The sequence below is a fragment of the Aptenodytes forsteri genome, unplaced genomic scaffold (genome assembly GCF_000699145.1).
Source record: "Aptenodytes forsteri isolate BGI_AS27 unplaced genomic scaffold, ASM69914v1 Scaffold149, whole genome shotgun sequence".
In the NCBI taxonomy this organism is placed as follows: domain Eukaryota; kingdom Metazoa; phylum Chordata; class Aves; order Sphenisciformes; family Spheniscidae; genus Aptenodytes; species Aptenodytes forsteri.
This window is the reverse complement of record NW_008795560.1, coordinates 932,756-956,152: the sequence shown is the minus strand read 5'-3', so window position 1 is coordinate 956,152 and position 23,397 is coordinate 932,756. Positions and strand designations below refer to the sequence as shown.

General features: G+C 34.9%; 1 protein-coding gene across 2 annotated transcripts in view; it reads left to right on the top strand.

Annotated features, from left to right (window-relative positions):
• The window catches only part of ZMYND8 (zinc finger MYND-type containing 8), a 63,464-nt gene that overhangs the window by 32,514 nt on the left and 7,553 nt on the right, over positions 1–23,397 (top strand). For both annotated transcript variants that reach the window (XM_009282209.2, XM_019472833.1), the window contains exons 5-18: positions 178–291; positions 2,105–2,197; positions 3,366–3,453; positions 4,085–4,140; positions 5,253–5,330; positions 6,219–6,334; positions 7,458–7,939; positions 10,211–10,351; positions 13,982–14,134; positions 14,989–15,492; positions 17,261–17,635; positions 19,677–19,867; positions 20,956–21,036; positions 22,138–22,216. In XM_009282209.2, coding sequence (XP_009280484.1) covers positions 178–291; positions 2,105–2,197; positions 3,366–3,453; positions 4,085–4,140; positions 5,253–5,330; positions 6,219–6,334; positions 7,458–7,939; positions 10,211–10,351; positions 13,982–14,134; positions 14,989–15,492; positions 17,261–17,635; positions 19,677–19,867; positions 20,956–21,036; positions 22,138–22,216 — 2,551 coding nt within the window. The remainder of the gene's footprint in view (positions 1–177; positions 292–2,104; positions 2,198–3,365; positions 3,454–4,084; positions 4,141–5,252; positions 5,331–6,218; positions 6,335–7,457; positions 7,940–10,210; positions 10,352–13,981; positions 14,135–14,988; positions 15,493–17,260; positions 17,636–19,676; positions 19,868–20,955; positions 21,037–22,137; positions 22,217–23,397) is intronic.

Below are 23,397 nucleotides of genomic sequence, written 5' to 3'. Positions count from 1 at the left end.
ACCCGGAACAAAAACCAAGTAAAACAAGTATCTGAAGTACTTATACTGTGTCATCAGAAATGTTTTGTTTCTTATAAGATAGTTATTATCTTCCATTTAAATGCTAGAATGTTTCAGTGGAGACGAATTTACCTAGAAATGTTTGCTGACAAAATATTTTTTAATCTTAACTTTTAGAAAATCACAGTTGCAGAATGCATAGAAACACAGAGTAAAGCTATGACAATGCTCACCATTGAACAGCTATCATATTTACAGAAGTTTGCACTAAAAAAAAAAAAACAGCCAGGGGGAAGGAAGACTTTTTTTTTTTTTTTTTTTTTTTTAAAAATACTTGGATCATATGTTTGTCATAATCCTGGGCTTTGCTTCCTTTTGTGGATTATGGTTTAATCATATGTTTGTCATAATCCTGGGTTTTGCTTCCTTTTGTGGATTATGAATCTGGCTTATTTTATCAGATTGTACATGACAGCTTCTGTGTTGTCTGCCATCTCGCTAGTACAGACAGATTAGTTTAGGCTGTATATACTGTTTTGGAGTGCATTTAAAATGTAGTTTCTTGATGTAACTTCTGGACTTAGTTTCAGTAGGTGTAGTGAAAATATAATGTGGCTTTCCAGTGGGATGTGGTGGTTTCTTACTCACCAAAAGTGGACAGTGCTGGCTCTGAGATACAAGGGGAATGAGGAGACATGATCTCTTGCCAATACAATTATATGGGCAGGAACCTTAGGCATAGACACTGTTACACTATTTATTATACCTGTTGAAAACCTAGCTTCTATCTGTTAGTAGAAATTGTTCTTAACACAGAAGTTAGTTGTATCATATACTTCTAAAACACTGAAGAAATTTTCCTCAGTGTGGTGAAAACCTGTGCCATTAACTTGCATGCAATATGAGGCCGCTGTTCTATGATTTTTTATCATGGAGGTAAAACTGGTTTTCCTCCAACTTGTACCTATCTCCATGTGTCTGTCTTAGACTCACTTCTCAAAACCACCATGCCTCAAAGTTTCAGCTATTCCAGTCACTCATTCTTGCTTCGAAGTTTCGGCAATTCTGGTCAGTTGTTCTTCACTATGCAAGAGTTGCCTAGTTTTCATATGTGTGAAGAAAACAGTAAATCAAAATACAATGTGATAAATTACCAAGGGTTGTCTTAACTCCTATTGCCTTCTTGTTCCTGTACATAAGTTAGAGGAGCAGGGAGAGTGTCTCTGTGCCTGCGTTGTTATAGTAAAATATGTTTGGAAAACCAGATATGCAGAAATATGGGCTCTCTGCAACTCTGATCTCTCTATGATAAGTATTTTAGCAGAACAATAGTGGCAATTTCTGGGAAGGTTACTCTTAAGTACTGAAAGATTTTTGGCTCTTGGAATTGTTTTACTCTGGAGTGGTAAATACTATCCTATTAGATGGAGCCGTTAGAAGCTTTAAGTGCTGCTTTTCAGAAGCACAGTGTCAGTGTTTGTTTATATTGAATTCACAAAGTGTTTTGAAAATGTGGTTAGAAAGCTAACGTTTAATGAATGCTATTGAGATATTTTGCCCTTTTATGCAGTTTACTAATAACGTATTGTTTTGGTACCTGAGTAGTTTGATTGGTTGTGTTTGAAGAATTGCAGTCCCTCCTCATTAGCAGATAAAATGTGGAGTCCCACTGAAAAAAGTTTGAATGTGTTTGCATTACCAAGCCACCATTGTTTTGAAAGCTATGATTCTAATGAGAGTCTGAAAAAAGTATTTGTGAGTCTAGCAAATTGGAAATTTAGTAAGTGTCTTTATTCTGCTAAAATCTGTTGAGCCTCATCTGATACTCCTCACAAAATAACCCTACTGTAAATAGTAACAATACATTTTACAAAACCCCTAACTTTTGCAATTCATTACTTCCAGCATATGAAAAATTAGTTAAATGAAACCTTTTAGTTGTTCTTGTGCTTTATTACTTCACAAAATTTTATAATTACCTTTAAAGAATTTTCTCTGACATCACAGTTGGAAGTAGTATTAGAAAAAGAATGAGTATTGTGTCATTGATGAAACTGTTCAGTATTAGTAAGCAGTGTGATTTTTTTTTTTCTTGCCCTAACAGACAGAGCCATTTCAAAAGCCAGTTTCACTGGATCAACACCCAGATTATGCAGAATATATCTTTCATCCAATGGACCTTTGTACATTAGAGAAGGTTTGTATAAAGCTAAGGGAGGAAATTTCCTTGAGTTTGGTTGCTATCATTAAGATTTCTGGAGTGTTTGATGGGAGGGGGAGAGAGGTTGCTTGAAATTATTTTGATGCTTTTTTTTGGTTACTATAAATGCCAGTTCAGTTACAGCTTAAAAACAATCATATGCCAACTGAACAAGTCCACCGTTTTGTCTGAACCAGTAACAAATGCTCAGGAAAAACAGTGTGAAAAAGATAAGCTTACACTGATGACTTCCTCCTGTATAAATTCATCTGATTCCAGGAATGATCCTGTGGGGAGACTTCATTAACCAGAGTTTGAATTTGATCATCATGTTTGTAAGCTATTAATGGATAACTGGTCTCTTAATTTGGGACCATTTGAGTGTATATCCAGGGGTCATTCCAGACTCGTTTTACTGATCATTCCACAAATACTGTAATCTCCTCTGCACCTGAGGTGTGGAAGAAAAAAGAAACAGTCAAGAGGTGGATAATGGGACTTTCATTCTCAGTTCAATAATAATTTAAAAGTTTCAAATCGTGAAGAAGTTCTCCATTCTCCACTGCTTAGTGAAGAGTGAAGCATTGCAGAGTTTTGTTCTGCTAGGACCTGGTGAAGGGACAGCAAGTTTTCATTCTCCATGTCCTTACAATGGAGGTTGATGTCTTTATGGTATAAAGGTGTAACAAATCCATGTGACTGATTTTATCTCATCAAATTACTTTACCCAGTGGGTAGACTGAAATATCAAACATACTGTCTTATGTACTATGACCAGTAATTTTTTTCTGGGTCTTGTAAAAATTAAAAAATAAAAATGCTGTGGAGCGATAATATGTCAGTAGAAGAAATCAAGGACTCAGTTTTCTGAAGAGTCATCGAATGGAACACTGTTTCAGGAAATGAACACTTTTTTTTTGAAATGTTAAAGTTGCTGATCTAAATAATTCATTATTTAGAGTTAATTTAGACAGTTTATACATTTTCAGGGCAGTCAAAAGACACCTGAATTTGAGAGATTCTTAAATATTTAGAATCATAAGTCTTACAGTAAATAAGTAGTCAGTTTTATTAATTGTAGGACTGATAGGAAACAGTGTTCAAGAAGAAGCTGTCACTTTACTCATTTCTGTTTCCTGATTAATTCTTAATTTTTTCTTTACAGAATGTTAAAAAGAAAATGTACGGTTGCACTGAAGCATTTTTGGCTGATGCCAAATGGATTTTGCACAACTGCATTATTTACAATGGGGGTAAGTATTAATATGTACTTACGTCCTCAAATATGAAATTTTGAAATAGTTAAAGTCATAGAGCAATTTGTAGACTTCTAGTTGGCAAATGCTGAAAGCATCTTCCTGTTAATGACCATAGTGCCTAAACACAACAGATTTTTTTTTTTAATAACAGGCATATGTAAAACTGTAGGACCAAATACAGCCCGTGCTGTCACTTGCTTATTCCACCTTAAAAAAATTTCAAATAAGTTAGAATCATAGAATGGTTTGGTTTGGAAGGGACCTTAAAGATCATCTGGTTCCAACCCCCACGTTGCTTTAGCGTTTTGCATTGTGCAGCACTTTATGGGAGACTTAACTGAGGAGATGATACAGCATGTCCCTCACTGAAGGAGTGTATCAGGGGTGGGCAGGCCGCAAAAGGCTTCAGAAAGGAACATTTAAAGATTGTTACAATGTTATGTTGAAAAGAAAAGTGCCTACCTTGTGCTTTTGCAAGCATGCGGTTTATACATACGTGTTTTACATTGTCTCTTTACATGTTCTCTTTTGTCTTTAATGTTAACTTTTAAAACTAAAAACTGGTGATTTTATCATAATTCTAGCATAACAATTTTCTTGGTTAAGCATTTTATTGTTTCCTCAGGAAATCACAAATTGACACAAACAGCAAAAGTCATCATCAAAATCTGTGAGCATGAGGTATGTGTGCACCAATTAATTGTTCTGTATTTTTAAAGTGTTCCATTTCATGTATTCGTGAGTGAAATAATATGTGTTTTCTAATGTGTGTATTGTGTAACTATAATTTTTGTAGGCTTTTTTTTGTTTAGATATGCATATCCATGGCCTACAGAATGATTTTTGACAAGGGCATTGCTAACGTGTCTTCCATTAGGATATTCACTATCTATAATTAAGACTTGCAGGGGGGAGGGAAGAGAAGAAAGTGGACATACGGATTCTGCGCAAAGACACGTATCTTCTAAATGAATATCTGGAGTTGGAAAAAGAGACCCACATCTTCTGATTCATAGATGCGTTTTTGGTGGTTCTTTTGCTGTAACACTATGAAATTCCTCTGAATAAATGCAAAAATGACTGCATGCATTCTTAACTGATCATTTGCACTGATTTTATTTCAGTGGCAATCCATAATGTTTAGTGTTACAAAAACTTGCTATTCTAAATGTGCTGTATTTGAACAATATTGATTTCATTGATACAAATTATCTGATGATCTGACCCTTTATATTTATAGAAGTGCTTTCTCCATCCCTGGGTTGACACAGCGATATCCATGATTCACCTAAATTCTGAGAATTTATCAATTCTTAATAGAACAAAATACATGTATAACCTGAGCCTGATATCTTAACTAGTTTATATAATATGAGCATAAGGAGTAAACTATTTTATTTTTGGTTCTGCATAAATTATGAAATTAAATGCCCAACTGAGGTTATATTTTTGCCATTGGAAGAAATTATGATAAATAATTCTTTATCACTGAAATAAATACAACATCAAACAAAGGATTTTTTTTTTTTTTTTTGACTGGAGTAAATGACAGTAGCATACAATCTGAAGAGGGATGTAAAAATGTGATTTATTAACTGGAATGCATACGTTACAGGAGTAGAAAAAGATGGGTGTCTCTCAAAACAGTGTTGATTTCGCAGCAAGTAAATGTTGATTTATGACCACAAATTTGTGGAAAAATGATGCTAGCAAACTAGACAGACTAACATAATACTGATCATGCTTTGGACTCTGTTTAAGGTATTCAATAACTGTTTGCTTTTTCCTTTCAGATGAATGAAATTGAAGTATGTCCGGAATGTTATTTAGCTGCTTGCCAAAAACGAGAAAATTGGTTTTGTGAGCCTTGTGTAAGTTAAGGATTATGGTAGTCTAGCTAATACATTAAACTAGCAGTTCTCATTTGACGGTTGCTTGTTGTCCCCCCATTGTTTTAAACCTGTGGTGGTTACTGAGTCAAGGAAAGCTGCTGTAGTTTACCAAGTAGCTTGTGCTTGCGCATCATGCTCTTTGTGGAGTCAGACTATCTCAAGATGTTTAGCTGTAAGATTGCATGCTTTCACAAAAGGATTGCTTCAGTCAGAAATAACTGTAAAGGGTGTCAGCAACCAGTTCGCAACTACTCTGTCCTCAAATATAAGATACCTGCTCCTGGGTCATCTGTGCTTGCATGCGGTACTTGCACTCAGGGTAAGACTTCTGAAATGTGAATGTCTTTCTGCAGGTGTGGATCTGAGAATTTAGACTTGATTTTTCTTTCATGACCTATTAATAGGTTGTCTGTTTTTGTTTAATACTGCACCAAACTTGAGAAGACTCCTTAAGATTCTTAAATAGAAGTGTATAATCCATCAAGTTCTGTCTTGGACTTCTGTGAAAATTAGAGAATTTGGAAGATTGGCCCTAGCCTAACTTATGTTATGCTACATATTCAGAGAGGACTAATCAAAAATAAATGAATAAAAAAGTGTAATTACGATGTGTTTAATTGAGATACTTAAGGTTTTATGGTTTGGGGTTTTTTTTAATTTTATTTTGTCCTCAGGATTTATTATGTATCTATCAAGTATATAGTAAAATGGAATCTTGTATTTGGCACGTGCCTTGTGCATGTTGGATCTTTATTGACTCTAAGGAATACATACAATTAAAAAAAAAAACCCACAACATGTTGTTTATCAGATTTGAAGGTAATACTGCTTGTATTTTCTTACTGTGTATTTTGCCTCTTCCTTTAGAGCAATCCCCACCCTTTGGTCTGGGCTAAACTCAAAGGCTTTCCATTCTGGCCTGCTAAAGCACTGAGGGATAAAGATGGGCAAGTTGATGCCCGTTTCTTTGGCCAACACGACAGGTGGGAATTTAACCAAAGGATGTCTTTGGCTGTACTTACAAAATTCTTGTTGTAATTTTGTGCTCTTGGAGTTTTTGGATCCTGTCTTTTGAACCTTGACCCTAATAAACTACATAATACTGTAGCATATGCAGTCTTAGTTTCTTACATGATGTCTGTGTAATGTAAGTCGTGTTTGTAAGATTAATACATACATAATCTCAGTGAGTATGCAAGTTAATTCCTGTGTTTGGTTTTGTGCTGCAGAGAACTGTAGTTCTTAAAGGTGGAAGAGGCCAATAAAGTTGTTTATGTTGTCTAAACACTATGGGAATAAACACACAATTGTAGATTTAAAAAATATGGAAAAAATATAGTAAATATAATCTGTGTCGAAAATGCCAGTTTTGCTCTGAAAGGAGTTAAGTTTTCTGTACTTGTGAATGAACTCTCTGCACGAAAGCAAGCCATGATGGATACGAGTTGATTTGTCATTAATTGAAAATATAAATCTATACAGATATAAAAACATGTACTGTATAAAAAACTGTATAGGGCCATGAAATAATTAAGTCAAAGTTCCTGGTATTTTAGTATCTTGGAAGGCACAGTTTTAGAGTGTGTCTCATTTTGTGATAAATCAAATCTGTCCAATACTTGTGGATAGAACTTTTCCTGGCATTGAGGAGTTTGATCACCCTGACATGGGGTGTAAAGTAGAATATTACATTTTTAAGAATGTGCTTGTGAAGTATTTTTTTTCCTGACCTGCTTTTTATGTTTTTCTGCTAACTAACTATGACAGATGGAAAGACTGTTTAGTTATGGTCGTCTTACAGTTACATAGACTATTCTAATTAGGAATATTTTGTCATATTTGACCAGCGTTTATTCATGTTTTATGTGTGCTGGGTAGAGTAAAATAAGGTAGTGATAATCTAAGGCATGCAGTTTACTTATTTATCAAAACTAAGCACTGAACTATTAAAAGAAGAAGGTAGAGATGGTCCTTTGAAAGGATCAGAGGTGTGCATATCTTTACGGTTAGGCTAAAATAAATTAGTATGTGCACAAAAGTTGCCAATGTCAATCCACAGTGTGAAATGTAGTTATATTATCTTTTATTTTTCTGTTTTATGTATAGGGCCTGGGTTCCGATAAATAATTGCTACCTCATGTCTAAAGAAATTCCTTTTTCTGTGAAAAAGACTAAAAGCATCTTCAATAGTGCAATGCAAGAAATGGAGGTTTATGTTGATAACATTCGTAGAAAATTTGGAGTATTTAATTACGCACCTTTCCGGACACCATATACTCCCAACAATCAATACCAAATGTTATTAGACCCTGCAAACCCAACTGCTGGAACTGCAAAGACAGACAAACAAGAGAAAATCAAACTGAACTTTGATATGACAGCATCACCCAAGATTCTAATGAGCAAGTCTATGCTGAGCAGTAGTACTGGTCGTAGGATTTCATTGACAGATATGCCACGGTCGCCAATGAGTACAAACTCATCAGTTCACACTGGATCTGATGTTGAACAGGACGCGGAGAAAAAAGCAACTTCCAGTCATTTTAGTGCCAGTGAAGAATCCATGGACTTTATTGAGAAAAATACAGGTAAAAAAAAAAAAGGGGGGGGAGGGGGAGTACAGGACTTTGCATTTGGTTAATGCACTAGTTTTATTCCATGTACTTTTTAAAGACAGACTGTATTATAATTCATTTTATGAATAAATTGTAGAAAAAAAGATGGGTTTAACTTTCAGTATCACAGATAAGAAATAACAGTCCTTTCTGTCACACTAAGAAGGAATAAATAATCTTGAAAAGTGACCAAAACCCTTCAGTTTAAACAGCAGGAATAGTTATAACTATCAAAATGAATGGAGAGTGGAATAATAAATACAAAAAGAGTTAGAATTGTCATGATTAGGAGGTATTGTATTTAAAATTTGATAGCTCTTTTTCAAGGCAATGAGCTTAATTTATAGTGTTCCCAACTGAGAAGCTAAAATATGATAAAACTACAGTTCCATAGGCAGAGTGGACAAAGAGACAAAGGAGTGTAGAATACAGAATTTGGGCTTCTCAGACTTACAATGTAGTCAAAGACCAAATGCTAGCTAATTTTGTACGCTCAAGCAAACTACTTTATCTTAGTGTTTTCATCCATAGAAGAAAGCTCATCACTATCTGAAAGAAATGATGAAGTATATTAATTAATGTGAGTGTTTTAAAACTTTGGTTTTGGTAAAACGATGTCTTTGTGTAGAAAACTAAATCGATATTTTCCGTTACAATTTTTAGAAAAAATGCTGTTATTTATTTATTTATTATAATCTTATTCTTTCTAGCCAATAAAGGCTAGGCTGTGAAACTACCTTTGGGTACAAAAGTGTCTTGTGATATGATCCTGTCCATCTTCAGAAAGTGATGACAAAGTAACTGTATGAATTTAAATATATGAAAATACTTGGATTTTTCAGTAGAGTAACATGTCAAAAGGAATAATTCATTTTATACATAAATTATCACGTATATATGTGTGTACAGCTCTTATACATAAGGTGTAGCTAACAGGTACTGTTTTGTGTCTTAAAATACAGAGCTTTTGTTATACCGCATTATTATTTCTTTGTAATAGTGGGGATATTAATGGAAAGTCACATTAAAGCTATTTTGTCAGATAAAGATAAAAGAAGATGACAGATGTTATCCTACTACTCTGGATTCTTGAATATCGTAGCAATTCTGGGGAATTTTTCTAACTTTTCCTCAGGCCTTACTATCCTCTATCCTAGTGCATAGAAATGCTGGATTGGACTTACCAGCGGTTAAACTAGAATATTGTTTCCCACCTGGCATTTCTACCTGTATATTGTTACAAATGCTAACTTTTGTAATATTTACTTTATGTATAAACTTAGCTGTCCTATTACTGGAATCCGTGTGTTTCAATTCAAATGTAAATTAAATTACTCGTTTGCTGTAAAAAGTAATTTGAGTAGTATGACTGCACTATCCTTAGACAAGAACACTTTTATTTGGATGCTTCTGTTGTGTATTTTGAGTGATGTATAGAAAATAAATTGGAAACAGTTACTGAAACAGTAGATATTGCTACCGTTTAGGAATCTGAGAATATATAAGCAATCCTTGATGTACTGGGGAATAAAGTGTCCAGTAGTGAGTATAGGATGACATTTTCAGAGCATTAAGCAGAGATTTAACAGACAGAAATTAGTCTCTTGCTGACAAAAATTAGTCCTTTTTTTTTTAAGGTAATGGCCTGCAATGCTTCCCTTTCTAGACTGTTTGGCTGTTTCCAGAAGTTTGTTTTTGAAACATTATTTCGTGGAGATTTTAAAGGCTCAGAGCATAGGATTTTGCTTAACCTCTGTATAAATTAGAAAATCGGAGACATTTGTTTACTGATCTCCAGCTGTAACTTATTATGATTTGTACTTTTAATTCTCTGTTAATGTAGCTAGAAAATGGTGTAGGTGGTGTTTTCTGTGTTTTTACTTACATACATGAATTAAAATAGGTAGCAATTTAGAGTGTCAGAATTTGTTAACATCTAAAATAACCAAATCTTGAAAGCTAGAAACTTTCTGTGACTGCAAACAGAGTGGTTTTGAGAGTAAGTACACATTTGGCCCAACTATATTGCTGGAATAGAATTATTTTCTTTACAATTTCTTTCTTTATTAAACTAAAATTAAAGGGATAGTTGTAACTTACAATGGAGGTATAACACAGTGTTGAAATTTTTAAACAAAAATCCTTTCCCTGCTTGTGTAGGTTTAAAAGCTGTTTTGTCCCAGTGAATATGGCTTTATTGTGATTATTTTTAAATCTGCCTTTATTGATTTTGTACTTTTTCAGCTTCTCCAGCACCAACAAGAACGGGTCAAGCAGGGAGCTTGTCAGGCAGCCCCAAACCTTTCTCTCCTCAAGCATCAACACCAATTTCTGCTAAGCAAGAAAAACCTTCCACTCCAGGAAGTATTCTGAATCTTAATCTTGGTTAGTCTTAACCTTTGAAAATCTAATACTGTTATAGCTGAATAAATTACAGTGGTGTCAATGCAACATAATATGAACAAACTTTCTTGTATGTGGCTTTAAATGAGGCAGATGTATAATTATTGTTTCATCAAATATGCTGTTCTTTTTTTGTTTCATAAATGAAAGTTCCTGTTACTGTTTCTTCTTGCTGATGAAAGGAAGTAGTTAAAGGATGATTTTTTTTTTTTTTAGCTGAACTGTACAAATGAATGTTTCTAAACAGTAGGTAGGTTTCTAAAGGTTGTAATTACATGAGCATTGCTGCTCTTCACCCCTCAGACTCTCAAGTGAATTGCTGGCAAGGTTTTCTTGTGGTCTTTAGGATTTAGGATTTACTAGGGCTTCTTTTTTCTTGCTGCCTTCACATCGCCTCCTCACTGACCATCCCTCTCTAGGGAGATAGATGGATGAAAGGAATTAGCAGATGTCTTGAAAATCTCTAGAAGTAAATTTTGGGATTCTGGAATTTTGAAAGGTGGAGTGGGTAAGTACTAATTTGATAAAACAGTTCTGAAAGTCAAACAGATGTAAATCAATTTCCTCAGTCATGCTTTGTTCCTGTGAGTATTCTGATTCAGTTCTGGCTACTTTTTACCTCCACGTGATATTACATGGAGAAACAGGATTCTGCCCCTTGGTGTTAGCCAAGTACTTCAGGAAGGCTTGAGCTCAAATGCTGAATTCATGTTTTCAGTGAGTTACAGGTATTCTGATTCTGGATACAAGCTCACAAGTATATTTTTCAGTGTGTTAATCTATCTGTGTGGACATAACCATAGAATTGATTTCTTCTGCTGCACTGCAGCTCTTTGTTGTCTTATCTGAGGTGACAATGCGTTTGGGAAAACATTAAGAAATATGTAGTGCTGTAGTAGTTTGAGCCACAGATGGGAGACATCAGCTGGAGCATAGAATATTTTGAATAGTGTGGATCGGAAAACCCAATGTTATGGTCCATGAGCAATACCATAAAAGAACAGCTAGTACACTTTCAAGTAGAATATCAGTTATTTTTTCAGCTTTAGGGGAGTTTCCTTTGCTAAATATATTCTTTGGTGCTAGGAATGAAAATGGCAACCCTTCTTCATTTAATAGTGTCAGCTGTGCCAGACATAGATTCGTCTGTGAATCCTATGGTTTTCAGATACGACTTAGCGTGTCTCATTGTCATGCATAATGTGAACAGGGTTTCTCACTGAAAAAACAAAACTGAAAGTCCAGAAAACAAAGACACTTACGTACCTTGAGTGGAGTACTAGGAGGACTCCATGATCGTCCTCCAATTCAGCAATAAGGAAGGTAAAATAATGGAAATGAGCCATCTGTTGTTACTGGCAGACTGACTAAATTGAAAAATGGAGTGAATGGAAAAATGGAAAAGTGAATGACCAAGCTATACACAGATTGCTTGGAAAAAATACATATTCCAGACAGTATAGGACCTGTCCTTGTGTAACAGAGGCAGAAAAGGTAGAACAAAAGTTTGACCAAGTAAGGAGTGAAAATTTTCAAATTGGTAATGAGAAAAAGTAAAGACTTTGGAAATGAGAACTTGAAGATTTCTCCACAATGGGCTTGTCTGCCCTTTGGCTCTGTTTTCTTTTTACTAATACTTTGACATTAATGAGACAGATTGGAAATCCGGATGTCAGTGATACCTCCTTGTAGGTTAGATAGAGAAATTTGGATTGCGAGACTTCTTTCATGTATTAAGATGTAGGGTTCCCTGGGGAGGTGTTACAGTGTCTCAACTTTATCTTCACCCATTCTCCATTTTTCCTTCTGTTTGTATCCTGCCAGGTAGTTAACTAAGGCTATGAAAGCCTTGAATCAAATTCTGTGCTAAGAGTGATATAACCATTACTGCTGTGAAATTAGTGTGGATGGGGTGACATAGTTAGCACAGGAAGAAGAAACCTAATTTAGTAAACATTTCCAAGACAAGGAACAAATTTTTCAAAAGTACTTAAGTGACTTAGAACCTTCATTTTTATTTTCAAAATTTACACTACACTGGAAGTGGTAGAGTTTGTATTATGTCTAGTCTCTTGCAGTATGAATATGTGACGTGAGGAGCGTGAAATTCAGTATTACTTTTATGACTATTTCACTGGGACTAGAAAGGACGATTGAGTCTTATTTAGGCTGAATTTGTGTATGCTATAATGCATATATATTACAAGCCAGGATGATCCAAATTATAGCCTGTATATTTGGCTTATGGGATTGCACCACACAAGTTGCTGCCTCTAGGAAGAGATGAGGAACTGCTATTTTAGCAGTAAACAAAAACTGTGTGAATACTTGAATGGTACCTTCTGTACCTACTCTATCTGTAATATACATTCTATTTGCAACCTGATAGGAGATAGAGTGGCCAAGCCTGATTGAGGTAACTGTACTGCCGAAGTTGAGTCATTATGTACTATGGCTCTTAAATTTTAAATGTGGAACGTACCTTGATATTAAGTTCAAACTTGTAAAGAACGTCTGGTCAGAGGAATCATTGGCTCAGCCCTTTGTATTTATTTTACTTTTCTCTGAGTTGTGCATCAACAAAAACCGTCTTGTAACTATATGTGGCTTGGGTTTTTTTTAAAGTAAAATAAGGCAGTACTGTGACATCTTTAACTGCTGTGGAATGAAACTCTAAATGAAGCACAAATGCATATTGTGCCAATGTTGCCTTTTGTCTTCTCCATAGCCTCGGTCCTTTTCCAGCACATGGCATTGGATCTTTTGATCCTACCATGAGCCAGTTCAAGGAGATAAATTGGCCAAACCTAATTCTTCTCTCCATTCCTTCCCCCTTCTTCATGTCTCCTTCCTCCTCCCCCAAACAAGGTGTTTTAGTGCCCTGAGCACTAATGGAGTGTCAGCACTAATGGAGTGTCAGCACTGTTGGCAAAGAGTAAAGGATAGGACTATGGAACAGAAATATAACCTCTGAAATCGAAAAATTGAAACAAAAATGTGAAACTTAGCTGCTAAGACAGTTTTAGCTTTAGCACTGTAGTCTGTACTCTTTGCAGACAGATCTGTATGTTTCAGAGTGAAAATTCTCTACATGTATAGGAGAACTCCAGAGAAGATTTTGCTGACATAGATTGAAAAAAATTATTTTATCTTAAATTTATTAATCTATCTAGTGTAACAATCCACATTTTTATTTCTATTCTCATTACTTATCTTTTGAATTTTAAATGGTGACTATAAGGATTTTTATTCCTATTTGATTTTCTCTGTGAAAGTATTACTACTACTAGTAAATAACAGCAGTAGCTTACCAGAAGTGCTGTCAGACAGCTTACAGACCTGAATGATGATTTCTTGATAATTTCATATTGATGGAGAAAATGTCCACATAATTGATGCATGCATTTTGCATGTGAAATATGGAGTATCAGAGAGGAAGTATCCATTGTCTGTAGTAAAGTCATTTTAGAATTATTATTTAGCCCATGACTATAAAAGAAGTGAAGTATGTTTCAGATTGTCTGCATAGTTACTCAGTAAAATTTGTCTTATCTGGATAGTGATCTCTTCTTTTTGTAAAATACTTCCCTTAGTTCCTTTCTCTTTTTCTAGATCGTAGCAAAGCTGAGATGGATCTGAAAGAGTTGAGTGAGTCAGTCCAACAGCAGACCACTCCTGTGCAACTCATTTCACCAAAACGACAGATACGTAGTAGGTTCCAGCTTAATCTTGACAAGACAATAGAGAGTTGTAAAGCGCAACTTGGTAAGTATATCTCAAGAATACAATGGACATCTGAAGGATACACTTGAGGAAATTTTGAATTGGAGTTTAAAAGAAGTTTTCAAATAGTAAAACCTTAAATATTTTCTGCAGTAAAACAAGAGTAGAGGACATTTGAACTCTTTGAGGCAAGTAGAATGCACTGAATTTGTTCAATTTAAAATACAGTGAGACCTGATGTTTCTAATTTTTGTCAAAAAGCATTCATCTTTTAATCTGTTTTTGTACCATTCTGATGTAGATAGTATGACAGAATTATAGTCTTAATATTTGTTTTGTAAATTGAAAAATTCAGGAATTGTACCTATCCTGTGTCAGTTGCACAAATTAGTATATCCAGTCACACAGGAGCTGAATGCTGTTAGAAACATATGTTAGTGTTGTCTAGCACTTAATTAAAGACTTTCTAGGCAGTAAAAAAATTAGATTCTCCTTGCAAAACTTATGCACTCTAAAATTGATTCTGTAAACATGCATGTAAGTAACTTTAATCAGGTGAATACTGATTTTAAGGTGGTTTCTTGTGGATAAAAATAATTCCTCTTTGTATTTGCCAGCATTGGTCCTAAGTTGAACAAAACAGCTTGCAGGTAGTGGAAAAAAGCAGTGAAAGGAGGGCCGTTGAATGAAATAAAAATATGAATTGGAATATGTGGAAGGTAATTCTTATACATTCTGGTATTGAGATAGGGCACTAAGGGAAGTGTTTACAGCTTAAGGACTGACAGTTAAGATAATGGTATGTCTACACTTTGTTCCAGTATATAGAGTATTTTTTTTGGTAATGTCAGTCAGTCTGATGTCAGCATGGAATGTACTTTCCTCCCCACAATTAGGAATAAATGAAATATCTGAAGCTGTTTATACTGCAGTAGAACACAGTGACTCTGAAGATTCTGAAAAATCCGACACCAGTGACAGTGAATATAGTGATGAGGATCAGAAATCAAAGAATGATCAAGAAGATGGAGAGGACAAGGAAGGTACAAGAAGTGACAAAGAATCATTGAGCTTGAAAAAAAAACCTAAGCCCCCAGCACAGAATGAAGACAAGGAGGAACTTAAAAGCACAAGTCCAGAAGTGGAGAAAACAGATGACCCAGTCAAAGAAAAGGCAATTACAGACACTGAAAAAGAATTTTCTGAAAAGGGAAAAAGTTTACAGCATCCTGCAAAAGAAAAACTGAAAGGTAAAGATGAAACAGACTCTCCAACTGTGCATCTAGGACTGGACTCTGATTCTGAGAGTGAACTTGTCATCGATCTAGGAGATGATCATTGTGGCCGTGAAGGAAGGAAAACCAAGAAAGAATCTAAAGAACCTCCTCCTAAACAAGATGGTAGGATGAAATTCTTTCCTTCCTTTTTTTCTTCTGTTCTGTAGGGCTGTTATCGAAGCCAGAGTTGTTACCTTTGTATTTGCATTAGGCTAAAAATATCTGTACTAAAACAATTTTTAGGAATGATTTTTCATTCTTTGTGACTATGAAAAAAGTTTTCAGTCCCCATTGTAGTTTCTGGTTTAAATAAAATATGTTTCATTGAGTTCCCTTTCAGCAGCGTAGAACTATGAATATCCATAATATTTGTTCTATGATAAATGTAGAATTTATTTTGCAATTGGTATGACTTTCAGTTGAATCTTTAGATTTCCATAGACCTCCCAAAATTGCAGGTATAGAAGAAGGTGGAACTTATCAAAGATACAAATTGCATAAGGTGCCACTGAAATCAACGTAAATGCTCTCAGTAATAATAAAAAGAACAGCTAAATCACATATATTGTCCCTGAGATATTGTCCCTTGTTTCTATGTGTTGCTAAAAGAGGAAAGCAATCTCAATTAATGAGCACAGTGCTTTTGCTAAGCTTGTTCTGCATGTTAGCCTTTTGACAAAACGAAACAGAAAACCAGATTTAAATGGTTAGATTGAAAAATATTTTATTCTTCTTATAACTTTCTCTTCCTGTCTATATTTTATAGCATGTTGTCTCAATCATTTTATTTACAACAATGTTTTCAATCAGTTAACTAAGCATACTTTAGAAGACAATGCTTCTGAATTTTGAATCTTAAAATGGAATTTAATGGATAAATGTTATTATGGGATAATCAAGAAAATAGGCTTATAAACTAAAAACAGAATTGTAATTTTGGGGAGTTTATATTGACTGATTCTTGTTTCATTTAAAAATTTATTAAGCAAGGCAGCTTTATGAATTTCAAAACCACGGATTCATGTATTAATAGTGGCCTAAACCAGTGATGGTTGAAATAGTAAGTAATCCTAAAATTTTACTTTGATATAGAGGCAAAAGAATAATACATATTCTGAGTGAAATTAAAAGTGGATTTAAATATTCATATATATAGACCTATATGAATATATTCTAGACATAATTTGTGTCCTGTCTATGATTCCAAGGCCCCTACCTTTACTTGTGGCTATCAGATATTAAAATGCCTTGGTCCAGAAAAGAGATCTGATGCATGCAAATCTGAAGGTCTTTGCCCTCTTTCCAGAAACCTGTCAATGCAGGAGCCTTTTCTTTCAGATATGTTTTTCCTGGCCACAGCTTTGGAAGAATCATCCAGTTCCTAAATTGATCTGTTATGTGGAACAGTCAACTGTAAACTCTGGAAGATTTTCGAGTAAACATAGATACCTTAAATACACTGTATACTTGGTTGTCTGTGCCAGTTCACCTTTGTTTAGAAAGTTTTTAGTATGCTATTCCTTCAGTTATTGTTCAGTCATTGTTCCTTTGGAGTGTATTTTTCTCCTGAAGAAATTAGGATGACAGGTGTAAGTGGTAACCCAGAAACATCCTAACAAATGCTAACCTCTCCCATGTCTTCCAAAGGAGGTCAGGCTGGTTTTCTGGGTTCTGTACTTTTTGTTTTGTTTTGCTTAATGGCTAGTGCTTCTGAATTGCCACCAACTTCAACTAGACTGAAATGAGTTTACTTGTGGAATATCAATTACCTTTTGAGGAAAATATTTCAAAGTAGACTGGAAGATGCATATGGTTCTTCCAAAAATTAGATGGAAAATGATGAATCAGATGTGTTGGTGAAAAGCTGGCATTACATTTTATGTTTATTTAGTTGTAGGTAAAACTCCACCTTCCTCCAGTGCAAGCACCCAACCTCTACCAGAAACTCCAGTACTTACCCGCTCTGCAGCCCAGACTCCACCAGCTGGTGTGACAGCAACTACTAGTGCTTCTTCTACTGTCAGTGCTCCATCTGCAGCCACTGGAAGCCCTGTGAAAAAGCAGAGGCCTCTGCTGCCTAAGGAAACTGCCCCTGCTGTGCAGCGTGTAGTGTGGAATTCTTCAAATAAATTTCAGACATCTTCTCAGAAATGGCACATGCAGAAGGTGCAAAGACAGCAGCAACAGCAGCAGAGCCAGCAGTCTCAGTCACAGCAACCTCAGTCCTCTCAAGGGACAAGATATCAGACAAGACAAGCAGTTAAAGGTATACACTTTCTAACTCAATGTGCCTGTGATGCCATAATTCCCCAGTAGTGATCTCAGTGCTCCAAGGCTGCCTAACCAGGAGTTCTTCCATATAAACAAAATCTCAAAGTGTGGTTCTACTCTGATAAGTGACTTTAAAATACAACAACTTACTCACCATACCTGCTCTTTCTGGTGTGTATTTAGAGTCGTGTCTCCTTATTTTAATGACAAAAAGTTTGTGTGTGTATCTGTATAAATACTTTTGCCATTCTTAGCCATCACAGGTTTGGGAGAGTGAAATGAATTATTTTCTGGATTATATGGTAAAACCATTAACTATTCCACTTGCATGATTACCTCTGTCACCTCAATATCTACAAACTGGATCCAGTTTTATCTGACAAGAAGCTGATCTGTACGTTTTTTCATGGAGTATAATTTGGCAACAATGGAATTACCCAGGCTGCATTTGTCTTTGAAATCCCTGTTGCTTAACTCTTTAACAAGACTTTGATGCTAGTTCACTGAGCAAACAGCCACGGCATTTTAGAATGTTTTCACAACTGTTTTCTTACCATCCCTTTGCCGGAGGTTTCGCTAGTAGTAGGCACATGGTAATACAAGCCCATGCTTCTATTGCTTCACTTCACAGAACAGCAACTTTATGAAAATCTAGCTTCATTTGTAATTTCAAGTTAATAAATGAAACTGTTTACTGGTGTGCCCGAGGAATAGATATTCTCCATCCTGCTAACACCGCTGGCAAGCCGGTAATTTCATACAGAAGAGAGGTTTAGGTAATGGGCCCCATACAAACGTTTACCAGAGGCATGTTTCTCTGGTCCCAAACTGCTTTTGTGACTGTCATTTAAGAAGTGTTGAAGAAGCAGTATCTTTCTACTTGTAGACTGCACAAATTTGAGACAGAAATATTCAGTGAGAAAAATGTGAAACTTGGTGAAGTCTTATTTTTAATAGAATCATACTTTTAATATAGGAGCTTAATAATATGGGCTGAACTTTAAATGTTCAGCCTATGAGTTTGTTTTATCAATATGTTGACTATTGAACGCATCATAGCAATGTTCCATCTTAAATATTATATTCTAGAAATATATCAGATGAAAACTACAAAATCTATAGATTTCTTATATACTGAATTGGCATAAACAAAAATATAGTACATAGAGATAAATTGAATAACTTTTATTTCAGTAATTCCTGTTTTGAGGGGATTGGCAATGAGGACATCTTTTATAATATGAGTCATTAAAAATAGATTGAAAAGTATTGTCAAAAAAAAATTTTTTTTTTAAATATTTAAGGCAGATAAGTCATTAGGAATGAAAAGGTGAGGGTCTTTGCATTTTGATTTGTACCCACATTTTTTAATTACCCACTGTTTAAGATTATTTGAAATATTGACCAAAGATGAGAAAACTTTTCTTATCCTGTTTGAGTTAACACTATGAATAACTTCTTTGCTTTAATGAGTTAATCCAATGTTGCATTCCTTGCTCTGCAGCCAACCAAAGGCTAATGTTGATCTGCATATATGTATATTAAACATGTCACAACACTAATAAATTAGTAGCATTAATAACAAAAGAATGGGAATAACACCAGGAAGTATTACTAAAGTAGGCTTTCCTCAATAGTGGCTCACTAAACCCTGTTTCAAAGCAAAAAGAAAAGGAATTCAATAATATGTTTCAAAATTATGGCAAATGAAAATGTCGAAGTCTAACTTACGCTCGTACATATGGTATTAGTTGGGAGTTCTCCAGATTGAGAGGTTAGGAAGTGAATTCCTAGGAAGTGGGATGGAAAAGTTCCAAAATGGGAGGAATACAGAACTGAGGGAGACTTTTGCTCCAATAAGTTCAGTGGCTGGGCACTGTATAATTAATTGATTAAATGGCACCATTATATAAATAATGCAAGTCTTTGAAATGGTTAGGTGCACGCATTTAAGTTAGACATTGAAGTTAGAAGTTTGCCTATTTATTTTCATAATTGTTTATGTGATTGATCCGCTGTATGTTCTCTTTTCTTAGCTGTGCAGCAAAAAGAGATCACCCAGAGCACTTCCACATCCACTATAACCTTGGTTACAAGTACTCAACCTATTTCTATGGTTACCAGTTCTGGATCTGCAAGTACACTTTCTTCCTCAGTTAATACAGACTTGCCAATTGCAACAGCTTCAGCTGATGTGGCTGCAGATATTGCTAAATATACTAGCAAAGTAAGTTCTTGAGCAAGGTTTTCTTGAAATTTTATTTTGAAGTGAACTTTCACATTTTTGACATTGCAAATTCTGAAATAACTTTATTTTCAGGTTGTCGTATGTTGCAAATTCATTCGACTAGGTAGGAACAGCTAGATTTTGATGGAAGTGCTGAACCATCTTTTTAGAGCTGGCTGAATGCTGCCATTCCAAGCCAGAGTGTGTATATGATAGGCTTCAGCTGCTCAGACACTTTAGACCCTTTCTTTCTCATGTTCCCCCATTGCTGCTTCTTATTTACGTTGCATTGTGTTTTGGACCATTTTCTGTGTTTTCTCCTAAATGTGTAGATATCCCCTCAGCATCATATTTACAGTAAACATTAATATTTCTTCATCTGTGTCCAGTAACACATATTAAAAAAATGTAGTTTTGTTTTAAACCACTGTATAGCTTCATCAGATGGTAACTTGTCATAAGTGTGTATTTATGTATTAAAACAGAACCTAAGTGGTTAAAGAGAAGATGTGGTGTAATACTTGTATGATAATAGTGACAGTGAGGGATGGGAAGTTAGCTTTTCATATACTCTCTTAGATCTTCAAATTAAAAAATCAAGGTGAATACTATATAAGGAAATAAAGTTGAGTACCCAGGCATTAAAAGCACCAGAATTAATCTTGACAATCAACTTTCAGTGTTCTCACTCAACCGTATGGTCTTGGTGGGATTGTCAGTAGTCAGCAATGTCAGTAAATGTCTTTTTTTTTTTTTTTTTTTTAGATTGAGTTTCTTCCCCAAACTCATGGTTATATTTTTTTGTTCGTAAATTATATCAATGGCAATTTCTTGGAAAAGTAGAAGGTCAAGCAGTTCACCAGTTCAGGACACTTAAAAATCAGAGTCCTGATCAAAAATGTTGTGTTCTACCTTCTAAATAGTCCTCTAAAAGTAGACCCAGATAAATACATAGAGAGGTATGGGGCATTGTTGATAATAATATAAGTTCACATTAGAGTGGTTGAAAGGACGTGAAAGTGGGTTTTTTTTAAGAATGTATATATCAAAGAATTTTTTTTTTTTTTTTTTTTCATTCTGTCTTTCAGATGATGGATGCCATCAAAGGAACAATGACCGAAATATATAATGATCTTTCAAAAAATACTACTGGAAGTACAATAGCTGAGGTTAGTTTAAGATAAAAAAAAAAATACTGCTTGTATTTTAACTTTGAAAGTTGCAAAATAGTATTTTTATATATAAAAGTACCATATAACTATACCTACAAAGTGTTATAAATTGAGACTGTCTAGAGATCCTAATTTCCATCCTGTTTTAGAAGTAATGATTAGAGTGGTAGAGAAATACACTGAAAAAATATCAGATGGGCTCTATAAGATAAGCAGCAAGAACAGTAAGCCATCAAGCCCAGATCCTTAAAGCTTCTGTTGAGGATTTAATTTTGTGTCACCTTGTTTAAAGTCAGAAATGAAGTAGTTTTTTTGAAAATACCTTTTTTTTTTTTAAAGCATATATTTGTCCACCAGAGGAAGATTTGAATTTACTTGTAGTGCAGTAGCTTATTCCAGTTATGTGATTATGACCATAGTTTTTAATACTCTTTTAAAATACTTTTAATACTTTTTGCATTTTTATGAAATGCTATACATTGCTTTTAATTGTCTCCAAAGGTAGTACTTAGTATCTTTTAAGTGTTTTCTTTAAACTTGGAAAAAGCAGATTGAGCAGTGTAAACTAAGTACAAATGTGAGCAAATAAAGCTCAGAGTTAAGTGTGATGGTTTGTTTGCTTGTTTTAACCAAAATAAGGAAGTCTTAATTTTGAGCAATGACATTTGTATTCCCAATCCACAGTGAATGAAAAAATTGCTTTCCTAAGCCTCATCTAGTTTAAAAAAAAAAAAAAAAAAAAGAAACGTCATACTAATAAATGCAAGCAAAGCTGAGGAATAGGTTTTTGATTCCAGTCAGGTAAATTTGAGACTTGACTAATTTCAGAGGAAGCAAGAGCAAGTTTCATAGAAATGCTTTTTGTTTTCAAACAATCCTGTACTTTTTATAGCAGGAGAATCTAGCAAACAAATACTTAGACTACTTCAGACTTTGGTTTGGGGTTTACTGTGGTCTTGTCCTCACGTTAATATGAAGAAGCCTTGATGTAAGTGATGATCAGGCTCTTCGCTTTGGGCATGGTTTTCTGTATAATAATTATGTATTATACACTGCACCCTGTTTATTATTACTAACTATTAATTTTTTAATATTTAGATTCGGCGTTTGAGGATTGAGATAGAAAAACTTCAATGGTTACATCAACAGGAACTCTCAGAAATGAAGCATAATCTAGGTATGAAAATGGCAGTCCAAAATGGTGTATCAGTCCAAATGCTTGTAGTACGTAGTATGTATTACCTTCATCATATGATGCTATAAATTGTCCAAGTGAAGGACGTAAAACCTTATATAATGTGCTGTGCTGATGTTAGCGGACACCTTCTGAGTATGTACACAAAGTTACTCCTGTCTGTGCATAGTAAGCAACAGGTGTTCAGCCCTCTGAGACAAATTTAGGCTAAAGGGAGCTTTTGATAGAACAGAGTAAGTTTATTTTACGCATCATTGGATAATCCCTCTTCATGAGATATTCTATGCCGATTACTTCATTCTAATTCTCCTATGAACCAGGTTGTGTCAATATAGCCACTGGGGGAACCTGCTTCCTCTGGTATCTTTGGAGATTGTAGCTGACATTTTGGTTCAGATCAGCTGTTGGTGTATATACTTACTTACTTATTTATTTAAAGTGAATAGTCAACCTTGACTCAATCTTTATGCAGATTGTCAGTGAAATAAATTCAAAATACTACCTTAAACAGATAAAAGAATATTCCTCCTAGGAGGGGGATTTTCATCTCTACATTCACTCAACTATATGGGCGGGAAATGAAACCATGGTTAAAATGTGATTCCTCTTAAATTATCTTTATTTAATGCACTGACTGTGGGAAGAAGGTTGCAATTGAGCGATCAAGTCTCCTTTAAGCTACATGCAGTCCCAACAGCCTTAGGACTGTGTAATACAGTGTCCTCGTCCACTTTTTGACACTCTTTTTGCAGAGCATATCTGGAATGGAAGTGAATTAAGGGCTGAATAACTCCATATTCAGACTCATGTCTTTGGTTTGTTAGTAACATTTTGCTCTTTCAAATCGGGGTAGACCAGTTTTTCCACTGCTGCAGTTCAGTTATAGCAATCTTCAGAATTACTTGGGTATGGCAACAACTCGTCTGTAACTCACAGAACTGAATGTCTAGGTGTGCTCAGAAATAAAAGAAAAATCCTTCAAACCCTTTGTCCCCAGTCTTAAGCTACTGATTTAAATAAACACCTTTAATGGTGTTTTGAAAGTATGCCAACGTCAGAGTTTTTCAGAAGACTCAGAGATTCATCCTGAGTCAAGGTGGCTAGAATTGGAATGCTTTATTTGTATTTGCCCACTTTCCTGAAGATCTGTCAAGCTCTCTTTC